General features: G+C 39.4%; 2 protein-coding genes across 2 annotated transcripts; both read right to left on the bottom strand.

Moving 5' to 3' along the window:
• Window positions 1-5387, bottom strand: LOC139150667 (solute carrier organic anion transporter family member 3A1-like). The gene is made up of 7 exons (XM_070723096.1): window positions 5038-5387; window positions 4410-4590; window positions 3872-4010; window positions 2040-2212; window positions 1848-1909; window positions 736-1016; window positions 1-481 (listed from the first exon to the last, which is right to left on the bottom strand). Exons 1-7 carry the CDS (start codon window positions 5183-5185, stop codon window positions 440-442), a joined length of 1026 nt encoding a protein of 341 aa, XP_070579197.1. The 5' UTR covers window positions 5186-5387; the 3' UTR covers window positions 1-439.
• A 426-nt stretch (window positions 5388-5813) lies between these two features.
• LOC139150608 (solute carrier organic anion transporter family member 2A1-like) lies at window positions 5814-14459 on the bottom strand. The gene is made up of 5 exons (XM_070723043.1): window positions 14420-14459; window positions 12091-12283; window positions 9397-9842; window positions 6846-7175; window positions 5814-6234 (listed from the first exon to the last, which is right to left on the bottom strand). The coding sequence occupies exons 1-5, from the start codon at window positions 14457-14459 to the stop codon at window positions 6128-6130; spliced, it is 1116 nt and encodes a 371-aa protein (XP_070579144.1). The 3' UTR covers window positions 5814-6127.
• Between the last annotated feature and the right edge of the window lie 784 nt (window positions 14460-15243).

Genomic DNA, 15243 nt, shown 5'->3' with positions numbered 1-15243 from the left:
TTTGACCACAAAATCTTCTATCTTTATTCGAAAAATTCAAAAGCATTATATGTAAATTTGACGACAATATTATGGATAAAGAAGACGACTTTGTAATTTATTCCTGATCACATTTTTTTAAAAGTAAACATTCTGCTCCACCAAAGCAGTAATGGATTTGCAGTGCGTGCACCAATTTAGACAATTTTAAAGTCTTCACGCGAAAATGAGAATTACAAATATGAGATCTATCGATCTATCTATTGATAAGCCTTCCGCTGATAGAGTGTGAGCACAAAGGGGACCATCATCTACTGCTGATCATCTCATCAATATGTACCGTCACACTTTATTGCATCCTTTTTGTATTGTAGGCCTAATTCTCAAAGAATTGAAAGATTAAATTCCGTGGTAATAAAGCAACGAACGCGTTGATCTTCAATGTACTCGCCAGAAAGAATCACTCTGTGGGCCGGAAACTTTGGTTGTCATAGCTACGTGCCTGTGAAAAGAGAGGAATGCAACATGTCGAGTGAGATAAACTGTTCAAGGAATTAATGTTCTATACAAAGTGGACCAGGAAATTATTAAATGTTGCTGCAGCGCCCAGCACATACCTTAAGCAATAAATCGCCCATAGTGTTGGCATACCACGAGAGGTTTTGTCCTTGGACGATTCATTTTAAAAATGCGGAAAATTTTCCTTGGTGTCATGAAATGCCACAAAACAAACGAAGCTAAATTAAGTAAACTTACCTCGACTTTTTGTAGCTGAATATCTTCTCGGGTCGAACTGTCTTGTTTGCCATGGACGTCAATCCGACCTTGCCGCTTGTGTCTTCTCACGACCAGGTACAACACGATGAAGAACATGAACAGCGAGACTGTACTCATGGCGGCACCGAGTGACATCATAGCCACACGGTACAATCGGTTGTCATATTGTGCGCATGCTCCTTTGTTACCGCAATCTTCGCGCCACAGAACACAGGTGTAGTCTATGAGTGTCCCACTAAGGATGTTACCTGGAATTCGGACTTGAATATATTAAAAAAAATTAATACACGTCTGCCATCCAGAACATTAGGATTTTGCCTGCGCTAAAATCACTTTTGACTTTTTTCAGACCCCAAATGCACGACTCATGCCTGTTCATTCGAAATAATGTGACTTTAACTCGAATTGACAAGCTAATTATTTCAGTTTGAAAACGACTCTTCCCTATTTTGGATATCCATTTTAGGCGATATATCAAAAAAGGCATCACAAAGACAGATGAAGGTAACTGAACAGTGTCTACCAAGTAACAGAATAAACAGTGTCAGAGCGAAAAGAAGGTACGGCACTGTCTTATGTTTTCCTAATACATGTAGTTACATTTGTAATTTTGAGTCAGTCATATCCGCCTTAGGATTAGCTGCATGGTAGAAGCACGATCAGAAAAGCAGTTACATGATTTGACTAGTGAATGATCATCGATAATATTTCAAATAAAGAATCTGCAATTCCTTCGATAAATCAGACCAGCTATTTCGCCATTCGTATGTAAATGATGTAAGTATTTTTGCCTGAGCAGTTTTCAGCGCGAAATCTGTACAGCGGAAGTTTGGAATAATTCTATATTCTAAATATTATTTTCATTTCCTATAACGCTTGATCTCAATAAGACCCATAATAATCAATCACCGCAAACTTTGTATCCTCCACTTCTTCACAGAAAAAACCCAAATGACTCCATTAGTGAAGGTTCACTTCCTATCAATAATGACGACGGATCAGTGTTCGCACGATAATTTGCAGCTTCACCGACATTGGCTAAACTATGAAGATTACTAAAAAAAATACCGATCAGGGAGGGTGTGACTTACATAATGAGGCTATCACTTGTTTCACCGCCAAGGCAAACGACTTCTGCCCCTTCTCAACACATCTAGGGAAATTAAAGATTACCGATGCATGAACTATAATATCCACAGACTTTTTTTGTACTACATATTATTCAACAAGAGCATTAAAATTTGCCGATGTGCACTCTCGGTGATATTGAAGAGAGTACCTACCTGATTGTTACCATGGTAACAGGCAGGCTCATTCCACTGCTGGCGGCAGAAAAGACCAAGAGGATCACGAGAAAAGCGATGAAATACTTGCAAAGAAGAATGGGACACAATCCATCTTGTGCGAATGTATTGGTAGGGTCGTCTGGGTTAATGCATATGCAGTCAGTGAAATTCTACAGGCAATAGGAAGTCTATGTATTGTGGTTTAACACCATGAAACCGTACAAGGTAATATGATTAAGGTAGTATGCACCTAGAAATTGAAAGACTTATACCTTTGCTCAAACTTTTGTCAATGACACATTCAACCATTCTCTTTTACAATCAGACATAAAAATCGGGGCTCACTGTGAAAAGTTTTGTTCTATGGAAACAAATTACCTGCTACTTTTGAAATTCTGACTGGCCACCATTCCCATTTGTGCAAAAATAAGACTGTTGGCAAACACTTAATTCACTGCAAGAGCTTCAAATAAGTCCACACAAGCAGTAGATTAGAAAAGGGTCGTTAAAATATGAGAGGCCAAATATCTATCTCCAAGGCCAGTCTATCTTAAAGTTCCAGGGAGCTTTGCTTACGTATATTTCGGCGGTTACGGGAGCTAGTTTTTGTTTTCTTGAAAAGTGTATCCATGCACGGTCACGATGTACACTGATGTCTATGACACATATTAAACAGACAAAAATTGCAGAATTAAGATTTGCTGAAGATTAAATAACCATTGTTGACGTTCTGTTTCGGAAAGGTGACACATTTCCTTTGTCAAGGAAAGAGAATGTGCGTCGCCCCGCTGGAATTTAAATAGGTAAGAAGCAAAACCATTCAAAATTCGCGAACGTTTGTAATCATGGTCACCGTGGCACATAAGAGTACTGGGCCAGATATTAGTGCTTGTCTGAGAGTGCCTTCAATCTTGATGGTGAAAAAAATATTTTTCTAGACCATGCATGGACCCGCTATTCTTCATTTTTCTCTATTACTCAATTCGAAAGTGGCCGACAAGTAAAACGAATACGATGGTTTCAACCGGGCTAGAACCCACAATGCACGGCACCCAATCACCTGGCGCAGAGGCCAACAGTCGAAACCGCTCGGCTAAATCCCCACTCTCAAAAAGATTGCTTCAATAACCGAGCTAAGGATGTTGCAATTCTGACTGCGCCCTCTCCACTCGCCGTAGAGTTCGAGAAGCACTCACGATAGTAAACACGCTATGATACATCTCACACAAACTTTATCGAAGCGAAGCAATGAATACAATGCTTTAACTGGGCGGAAGATAGCCTCGGGGACAATTCAGTTCACCAGCAGAACTATCAACCCAGGATAGAGAATACGATGGTTTCAACCGGGCTCGAACCCACAACGCACGGCACCCAATCATCTAGCGCAGAGGCCAACAGTCGAAACCGCTCGGCTAAATCCCCACTCTCAAAAAGATTGCTTCAATAACCGCGCTAAGGATGTTGCAATTCTGACTGCGCCCTCTCCACTCGCCGTAGAGTTCGTGAAGCACTCACGCTAGTAAACACGCTATGATACATCTCACACAAACTTTATCGAAGCGAAGCAATGAATACAATGCTTTAACTGGGCGGAAGATAGCCTCGGGGACAATTCTGTCCACCAGCAGAACTATCAACCCAGGATAGAGAATACGATGGTTTCAACCGGGCTCGAACCCACAACGCACGGCACCAAATCACCTAAGTATAATGCATTATATTATTTGACAGTTTTAGAGGGTACTTGCACTTCAAAAAATTGTTACAGAGAAGCGAACTGGATTTGCAATTGAGTATTGTCAGTTTAAGTCAAGATTCTTCGATACCTTATCACTGATGGAAGATGAGCATCCTGCATAGCAAGGCGAGTAGTAATCCATACCGTCAGAGCCACACACAGATTGATAATGACCAAGATCGCAATCGCACCTAGAATTGCAGCCAACGACCATCTTCTCGCCTTCCCTGAAAATCATTAGGTATGCGCATTTGCCTTTATTGCACTGAGACTCACTTAACTAATGGACCTAATATCGGGAGTTAACCATCGTAACATTAGCGAAATTTCCGCGATGTATAGAAATGCCTTTATGGATTCTCAAAGTTTAATGGAAGTGTCAAATTTTACTGTGAGAAATTTGACCGAACTGTGGAAGATTAACATATAATGGTGTGTGTATGTGTTGACGAGAGTGAGTGAGCGGTGGTGCATTGGACCTTGTGGCTTTCAAAATTCAAATTTAAATATTGCACCCCTTCAGTGGAATCACTTACAGGAGAGTGGAGTGACGTTCGTTTTGCCTGTTCCCTTTTCGTTGGTTCAGCATTTGGCATATTTTTACAGAATGTATACAATAAAATCACCTTGTTCCATGTAGATAAGGGCCCTCACATGGGATGATGATGATCAGAATTTTGGTTATGAGAATGGTCAGAGTGAGACCTACAATCAACTTCGTCAATCCAACCAATCCTGCTTTGAACTTCTTTAATAAAAGACCCAAGATAATCGCAGTTGGGAAATTAGGGAATAGCCACATAATTCCTGGCAAAGACAAATAAACAAATAAATAAATAAATAAATAAATAAATAAATAAATAAATAAATAAATAAAAATGAATGAGTAATTACTTAGGTTTTCTGTCTTCATAACATTATCTTATTTACTGGTAGCCGTCGGCTGATCCTTCATCATGACTATAGACAACATAGTGAGAATTGGATTGATTTCTTCTTAGTTTAGTAATGTACGCCATGTTATTGATTTGTGTTAAAGAGTGATAATTTCAACCAAACGAGTTCTTATAAATATTAAGACGATTAAAATTTGAGACGTGAAGTTAGTTTCCACTTGCATCTTTGCAACATTTTCGCCTCCGTAGAAACAAGATGAAAATATATATTGAACTCCAGTAAAACCAACAGGGACCCAAGCCAGGTAAGCTTGGGCCCCTAATATATTCAGGCCATACGTAAGCGTTTCTTACTCACCAACAATCAAGTTAGACATCGATGTAGTGAAACCAAGGTCCTTTTGGAAGTACTTTGGCATGAATAGGGCAAAGGCAATTGAGTTGGTCAAAATAAAGGCGAAAGATAACAACATAAATACAGGATTCCGTATCAAAGCCAAGGTCATCAATAAAAAGTCTATTGGTAGAAGAACAAAAATGGATTAAAAATGGAGATATTCATATTAATGAGTACCGTAATGTAGAGCGCTCTGCCGGGAGAGCACAAGCAGTGGGCGCGATACGAATGAATCAACACAGTATAGTGATTGTGATGTATATAACATTTGGTTTCTGCTACAAGCAATTGCAAGAACATCATTGCACAGAAAACGCATGTAATTTTATCGCCTGTTATATACGTCAACTTCAAATGCCACCAAACGACGTTCAAAGTCACCAACTTTCCTAATGATGAATCGGGAGAGCGGCTAAACGACCACGAACAACTGAATAAACGTGTTAGCCATGTCTCATCGAAATACTAAACTCTCTGACCATTTATGAATCGCAATCAAAGTTCTTTCATTCCTATATGAATGTTCTGTAATTATATCGACTTAAAGACACACATTACAAGAACAGCTCCCTGAAAGGCGAAAGATAACAACATAAATACAGGATTCCGTATCAAAGCCAAGGTCATCAATAAAAAGTCTGTTGGTAGAAGAACAAAAATGGATTAAAAATGGAGATATTCATATTAATGAGTACCGTAATGTAGAGCGCTCTGCCGGGAGAGCACAAGCAGTGGGCGCGATACGAATGAATCAACACAGTATAGTGATTGTGATGTATATAACATTTGGTTTCTGCTACAAGCAATTGCAAGAACATCATTGCACAGAAAACGCATGTAATTTTATCGCCTGTTAATATACGTCAACTTCAAATGCCACCAAACGACGTTCAAAGTCACCAACTTTCCTAATGATGAATCGGGAGAGCGGCTAAACCGACCACGAACAACTGAATAAACGTGTTAGCCATGTCTCATCGAAATACTAAACTCTCTGACCATTTATGAATCGCAATCAAAGTTCTTTCATTCCTATATGAATGTTCTGTAATTATATCGACTTAAAGACACACATTACAAGAACAGCTCCCTGAAAGGCGAAAGATAACAACATAAATACAGGATTCCGTATCAAAGCCAAGGTCATCAATAAAAAGTCTGTTGGTAGAAGAACAAAAATGGATGAAAAATGGAGATATTCATATTGATGAGTACCGTAATGTAGAGCGCTCTGCCGGGAGAGCACAAGTAGTGGGCGCGATACGAATGAATCAACACAATATAGTGATTGTGGCACTAGGCATTTCTCGTTCTCGTTGATAGGCATTTTTGTCTCGTGCCGGGCAAACCTGACATATTGTGGTCTATGGCTGGTATTCAGAAATCTGTCCACCATTTCCTGAAGGGAAACTTTCCCAAGGTTCTTAGAAATCACCATAAGCAAATGTAATAAAATATACGACAAACCATTGCACTGCTATCTACATACATACATACATACATACATACATACATACATACATACATACATACATACATACATACATACATACATACATACATACATACATACATACATACATACATACATACATACATACATACATGCATGCATGCATGCATGCATGCATGCATGCATGCATGCATGCATACATACATAGATACATAGATAGATAGATAGATAGATAGATAGATAGATACATACTTACATACATACATACATACATACATACAGACATACAGACATACAGACATACATACATACATACCTTTTACGCTATGTAGAAGCGATGTTCCTTTCGAATTATTAGATTTCTCGGGTTGTTCACTCTCACTTTCCTCAGCTCCCTTTACTCTGTCGTTCTCGTCGATGGGCAGACGTTTTGGAAAGAAAAAAAGAGGCACGGATAACAGAATCATCAAGGGACCGCCCACTAGTCCAACAAGCCACCACGCCCCTACCCATCGTGGATCAGACTCATCGATGTCAATTTCGGCCATGTCGACACGGTTGAAGTCCACATACTGGGAGAGACACGCTAGACCGAGGACGCCAAAGCCAAGTGGCAACCCGAGGCCCCATGCTGCGTCAGCGAAACCTAGTCAGTGCAAAATGTTTTACAATGGCATGAATAGAAGGGGAAAGGACAACTGACAGGATTTTAGCAACACATCATCACTTATTTCATGTGCTATACAAGGGTAGCGTGACGCTGCGCATCTTAGCCAGAAAACATCAAAAATATAAATCACGAATTCTGTGGAGAAAATGACCAAAAGCAAAGCTTGGGATATTCTAAAGGTGCCCGAGAGCTTCATTTTCAGTTAGTTTTCCACCAAACACTATGGAAAGCCGTAGCTTTCTTAAGTGAAGTAAAATGATTATTTAATGTGCATTTGTTATATAGGGCTGCACATTCGTTAAATAGTGATGCCCATTTGTTATATAGAGATGCTCACTTGTTATATGGTGATACACATCTTTTATATGGTGATGCACATTCGTTATATGGTAATGACCATTCGTTATATAGTGGTGTGCTCTTGTTATATGGACATGCCCATTTGTTATATAGTGATGCTCACTTGTTATATGGTGATGCACATTCGTTATATGGTAATGAGCATTCGTTATATGGTGATGTGCACTTGTTATACAGTGATGTGCACTTGTTATACAGTGATGTGCATTTGTTATATGGTGATGTGCATTTGTTAAATGGTGATGGGCATTTGTAATATAGTGATGGGCATTTGTTATACAGTGACGGGCATTTGTTATACAGAAATGGGTATTTGTTGTATGCTGATGGGTATTTGTTATACAGTGATGGGCATTTGTTATATAGTGATGTGCATTTGTTATATGGTGATAGGCATTTGTTATACAGTGACGGGCATTTGTTATATGGTGATGGGCATTTGTTATACAGTGATGTGCATTTGTTATATAGGTGATGTGCATTTGTTATATAGTGATGTGCATTTGTTATATAGTGATGTGCATTTGTTATATGGTGATGGGCATTTGTTATATAGTGATGTGCATTTGTTATATGGTGATAGGCATTTTTTATACAGTGATGGGCATTTGTTGTACGGTGATAGGCATTTGTTATTGTGTGTCGGATTCCCGCCTGATCAGCGACAATTACCCAAGAATTTGAACGACTGCAACTGGGTAGACTTTGAACTGTGAACGACATTGATCGATTACTGTCGTATTAAGTGGACACCAGTTCAATGATAACCCCTTTTTACGTAATTAGTCACCTCCCCTCTCATACTATTTAAAACAAGTCATGCCATTCCAAGAACATGAACAAATTATAGAAAAGCTCCTAGCATGACTGAATGTCTTTGTCTCCCCTCTCAACCAGAGTCTAACAGATTACGCCCGCCCTGTTGCCATAGTGACTGTTGTCTTTCCATTCGGAAAATCCGTACAAGACAAACACTGACACTGCACAGTAATATTTATTTTTTATCTGCAGCATAGATCGGGACAAAACTCAATACCGTCAGCAATAAACCACAAAAGTACATGCTGCAGCATATCTGTCGATATTTAGGTCTTCGAAATTTTGCACAAGAACATTGACGAATTAGTGTGGAGTTCGTACACCAATGAGTCGCCTAAGCCTTTTGCCGCAAAAACTGCATGTGTCTTTTTCGGCCAAACCATTTTTGCCTAAATACACGGATGTCAAAAGGGCCGGTGAAAAATTAACGCTTAAACCGTTTAATCTACAACGAGCACGTCGGCCAATGAAGTGAAATAACCTGGCTGTTCAGTATACGTGTACATCACTATATAACAAGTGCACATCACCATATAACGAACGCTCATCACCATATAACGAATATGCATCACCATATAAAAAAGCATCATCATATAGCAAATGTGCATCACTATGTAACATAAGTGCATCACTCTACAACAAATGGGCATCACCATATAACAAATGCGCATCACCATATAACAAGTGCACATCACCATATAACGAATGCTCATCACCATACAACGAATGTGCATCACCATATAAAAGATGTGCATCACCATATAACAAGTGAGCATCACCATATAACAAATGTGCATCACTATATAACAAATGGGCATCACTATATGACAAATGCACATTAAATAATCACTTTCCTACACTTAAGACAGCTACGGCTTTCCATAAAACACACCAGACGTTCGTGACATGAATCATGTTTAGGATTGGAGAGGTGGATGAATGAATATTTGGTTCCGAAAAAATGCGAATGGACTATTTTGAAGTGGTATGGTTATGGCTTTGTTGATTCTATTCTCACCTAGTAAGAGCGCGGCTTTCCGACCAGCAAAATCGTCGATGTAGGACAAACTAAGTGAACCCAAGAATCCATACCCGATTCCGGACAACGCATTACCAACAACGAAGAAGGTGTACGCTTTCTGACTCTCCGCAGAGGTATCTTGCTTCGCCTCGTCACACCCGTCGTCTCCTCCTCCGGTCGTAGGACTGGTTCCACACAGACCGGAACCAGCGGTAGGTCCTCCTGAGGAATAGTTGCCTACCTTGTCATACTCATATGGGGGAAATACAAACTGCGGCAGAACGCTCACCAAGTAGGCGATGCCCAAGACGATTACTCCTACACCAAGCCAACGTGGACGATGGTCGGTTGGTTTACCGAAGAAGTGTGCGACGAAGGGCATGGTGCACATCAGTGTTATACTGTTCACACTTTGCAGGATACCCAATTGTTCGGCGGTAAGACTGAAAAAGGAACCCCATGGAATGAGGTTTATAGTCATAGTAAACAATATCGACATTACTATTAGCTGTTATTCCCAAATCATGGCATAGTTGTTTTCTAGAAAAAAACACCTTACATGTATTAAAAGTCTCTCGAACCTTCTTACTATTTGGCATTTGACGCAATCATATGTACTTGACCGTTACGACCAACGATCGGGTAAGATAACTGAAATCATGTATGTAGCTAACTCAGCAGCCCTAAAATAACCAATGGGTTCAAATGTGAGGCCAAAAATGATGTTGAGGCTTTTGGAGAGGTTAAGATTGCATCCGTCGCAAGAACGTAACGTAGAGTGGCTACGCGTTCCGTACGCGTAACGTTCTCCACAGATTCGACTTGACTGGCCCTATCACTTTGCTTTGTTTCTACAGCAGTAACTGGCTTGCCAAGAAAGGTTCACATATCCGTGTGCCATCGCGTTCACCTGACAATCTACGTTATTGCCCGCAACTAATGCGACAGTCTGCTGAAATTTATTCCTTGAATTTGCTCTGGTTTGATTTTTATATGCCAATAGACTTGAAGCAAGTTTAGCTTAGTCTGATCATCTGAAATATGGAGGTGTGAAATATGGACGTGTGAAAATCCAACTCTACTATTAAAATCTCCCATGATTAAAACATCACTCTTTGTAGAATATTTACATATCTCTCTTTCCAATACATCAAAATATTCTCCTTTTATGTGAACACTTGGATTCGCAGGGGGTATATGAACCCACAGATGTACAAATCATTCTATAAAGAGAAAAATTGCTTGTCGAACTTACACCACAGAGAAACTTGAATATCACCTTGTTTCAATAAAGACTAAAATAGGCTGTTTCCCCAGCCAAATTTCACCGAAAGGTCATCTATATGTATTTATTTAATTACCTTTGAAACGTTTTGAAAAGCAAAAACTGCAGAAAAAGCATTGTCATTAAGTACAAAACAAATATCATCAAACGAACCCAAACTTTTGGCAAGATCAAACGACTTCGGGGGTGACCCACCCCACTGAAATAGCGTAGTCACTTTTGACTGCATTTACACTGATTCACAAGCATTTCGCACGTCATGGCTAGCATACTAATTAGTATTGGAGTAGATTAAAATGGCTAGGGGTACTGACGACGAAACTGACGACAATTTGTAATTTTCATCTCACCGAATTTCCTTCGAGTGCAAAATAGGGGTGAGTGCCGGGGGACACGTACATCGGGTATTCAATCAGCACCGGCACCACACACGATCGTCCCGCGGGGACAGAAGATTCGGAATCATTATTACCTGAAAGATTTTTTCTCTCTCTTTTATTATAAAATCAACTAATCACAGAGTTACATTAATGAGTCAAAGAATTACAGCCAAAAGCCATACACATCATTTACAAAAGGTTGTAAATTCTGACAGAAAATGTTTTAAGCCTATTAAGATAAGCAAACGATGTTACTTCTTTGACTCTCAAGATAAAGCACATTAAAGTTCTGTCCAAGAAAATACCGTTTAGTTGGATAATTTGTCCCATCGATAGAATTTGGCTAGAGGTGCAGAAGATTAAAAGCGCTGCGTGAAATTGCGAGATCTCGCGGGAATACAGTAGAAATAGCATTTTTCGTGAAAAAGATGAATTTTTAGCATCAAATCTGTTCACCTCCGTGTTCTTGACCTTACATAGAACGCGGGGCCAAAAACCACATCCTTGTGCGCTTTGATATTTGAGAACGGAGAGCCGAAAAATCTGGGATGACAGTGTGCAACCCGCGAACTTTTTTTGTGGTAAATATCTCAAAATCAGACGGCGATCTATAAAACCAAGAGCAACAATACAAAACGAAACGAATGTCAGTTTTGAACATCAAGTCTATGGCGAAGCGAGCATGAAAATCGCTCTCGGAAAAAGGTGTACGTGAAAAGTGGCCGTTTCTCGTAGAAAACGACTGCCACACGACAAAAGAACGTGTGACATCATCAGTACGTTATAAGGGCGCACAGAAAGTAATGGCGTATCCATTCCCGTTCCGTTCCTGTATGAAATCTTAACTTCTCTATTATACGAGAACGAAACGTAAGGATCGTGAGTCCGTACGTTTTATGATGAAGAATGAGATCTACTCTGTGAATATCTCTTGTTAGTCATCAGGGCTATATCGGCCGCTACGCCATGACTGTCGCATTTTTATCAACTTGAAGCTATCTCTATTTTGACAAAGTTTTAACTCACCCATATCTTTTTTCAAGCGTGTAGAGAATTCCCGTCATGAAGGAAAGCACACTACCATACACCACAGTGATGATGAAGACCAACGCCGAGAAGACACGTATATCGTTAAACATCCAGAATTTGGCATGTCCATCACTTGCCACTTCGCTTTCCTTGTCAGTTACTGCAGTTGTTGTTTCTGCCTCCTTCTCCTCTGAAGAAATGTAATGTTATTATTTCTAAACGATAAAAGATATCAAATTATTGTAATGTTGCCGAACGCGAGTTCAACTATGCCATCGAGACGCCATTGAAACTATTTTGAGTGTGAATTAATGCTTTACCTGGGAGATTTTCTCCCTCATAAAACAATTGACCGGGACGGCTTCAGAGTAAAAGTGTTATATCTGAAATTTCAATATACATTCATGCAGAGAGTAATCCTAACATTTACGACTGTGTGCACTTTTGGTTATTCTGAGTTTGTATGTTCGATAGCCATCCGTAACACTCACAATGTGGCTGTTACTTTTCACAATAAAAGTTTTGGTATAACACAGTGCAAGTGTGCGGATGTTTAGTTCTCGCTGGCCATACGTTTTCAAACTTAGTTTGATCTGAAGTGACCTGGGGAGATTGCATGCGATTGCATATTATTCTTTGTCAGAACAAATTACATAATATCATATACCCGCATTCAGTGGGACTCAAGTTTGGTTCTCTGACTGAGGTCTACAGCACATGAGTAACGTTGATTGAGCAGTAGAGGCGAGAGCGAACATGACGCTTTTCCGAGTAGACTTTCATCTAATAGCAAGTGTACCATGATAATGAGTGAAGGCGTATCTACAGTTTGAAGACATTTTCAAGACGTTTTCAGTTGTAATCCTGTAAAATGAGTCCCTTTTGATGACTCACCATATGACAAAGTATCCAGGCACATCCGTGTATGAGTTTGCATGTGTTATTGAAATTGTGACCGTAGACCTAGTCCAATATTATAACAGATATTTTCAGTTTTTCGATAAGCAAGTGCAAAAAAGTTTAATGTGAAATTTTCATCAAAACATCAAATGAAAAGTGCTCTGAAGTGATCTTGGGAGAATGTATGTAATCGTCAATTTCTAAATTCCTACATTGGACACGATATTCCAGATCAAATTGCACGAGATCATATATTTCGACGCACTGCGGGTCCCCAGACAAAATACAGGGGAAGGGTCACGAATGGGTCGCACAGACAATGCGACCGAATTCCGCGAAATAAAAACTGTTTACTCTGTACTACAAGTATCTTGCGATACCCAGGCACCAGAAAATATATGAAGCATGTTACGACTAGCGTAGGTACTAATATTTTTGCAATGCAAGTTTTCCTTTACAATAATTGACAACTGCTTGCGACATATTTGATTGTGCATTATGTCATGTCATATCGATGACGTTGTCTCCATTTCGTTATTAACTACAAAACAAGGAAATTGATCAAATTACCCATGGTTTTGTGTGTCTAGAATCATGGAAGACAAAATATATAAATATTGCACGCACGTTTTCAAAGTTTATCAGGTCCTATTGGATAGACTCGACGCTGACCTTAAATAACCTTTGCAAAGTATTAAATGTTAGCTTGTGCCAAATATTGAAAGTATGAAAAATATTGAATAAATTTAACGTAGAAAACATGCAAGATGTCTGTGTGTTTGAGTCATCTAAAAAGCCATAATGATTTCATTTGCTAAAAGAGAGATTTTAAAAGGATTTTATGCACCGAGGAAATTAAACAGTTCATGTAGAACATAGTTGTCTTTCAAGCATTTATGACATCACCGATTTGATGTACGCTCCGATGTACCCTTCCCGTACAAATCGATGTTAACATTCAACTGTAGACTTTCCCAATAATGCTGCTAGTCCTCTGCGCAAAGTAAGAATCTTATTAATAATTGCACGTCGGACAAACACTACTGAAATTTCGTCAAGAATTGTTGTTATTTTTGAATAACTTAGGTAATCTTTTCCTCTTTTTTATATAAATTATGATTGCTAGAAAAGACCAAGAGTATCACTAGCTAAATAAGGTATTATCGACAATTTTAATTAGAAATTAGCTCGCAAATGTTATTTTCTGCAGGATTATGTTCTCACTCTCGCAAGCAATATTTTTATTGTGATATTTGCACTGGTTTAGACTACCAGAAGGCGGAGTCTTTGCTTTCTCAAAATTATGTCTCAGGAATGTTAAAGACACCTGTATTTTTGCAGTATCATATAATTAGGAGGTCACAGATATGCTTGATGGCGAGCCGGCGGGAAACCTTCTAAAATAAGCACACGAACGTACTCCTACCTTCAGGTTTCTCATTATTCGCACCGTCCGCAACAACCATCGCAGTGTCAAACCAGAACGGAATAGAAATGATGGGTGCCCGGCCTTGATTGAATGCGGTTCATTCAGTTGTAGAGCACCGAAATGCAGTCTTGCCCTGAGATGGACTTTAGGTAAGAAATGAGTATAGCTGTCGAAAAAAGTAGTTGTAAGGTGGGGCACCGTTGCCAGAAAGATCAAAAGTTATCTCCTTGTCCTCAGCCAGCCAGAGACTTTGAGTAAACAGTGGCGCTATGAAAACATTAAATAACAACACTGTCCGATGAAATTATATCAAATTTCAATGAATGACTTATAATGTTTGCTTACTAGGCCAAAAGGCTCGTGTATCGTGCAGGGGTTAAGTACAGCCGGGGTCATTCGTTTGTTTGGCGTTCGTTGTAAAGTGTACAATATGTCATGTATGTGATTTCAACACTGCTTTAAAGATTCATTGTTCCACTTAGCTTGTTCTTTGTCCGACATGTTGACTTCTGTGAATAGTAGCATTTACCACCATATATATTGCGCTTTTGTTAAAAACGTTGTATTGCGATCAAAACCATAAACAAGAAAGCCATACAAAGTTTCACGAATTTTGGCTATTGGTAAGTGTATAAGCCTAAACGAATCTCTAACTTTGTCCGTTACATTAACCCAGGAGGCAGGGTATATTTTTAACCTTTGATCTCAAATGATGTGAGCCTCAACACTGTTTCTGTATCCCGACGTCCGCTCGCTAGCTATCAACCAAGGGCAGACGGTGAGGAGGAGTACATGGTAGAGAATACGGGCATGACTAACAG

This window comes from Ptychodera flava, chromosome 14, assembly GCF_041260155.1.
Source record: "Ptychodera flava strain L36383 chromosome 14, AS_Pfla_20210202, whole genome shotgun sequence".
NCBI lineage: Eukaryota > Metazoa > Hemichordata > Enteropneusta > Ptychoderidae > Ptychodera > Ptychodera flava.
This window is presented reverse-complemented; position numbering and strand designations above follow the sequence as displayed.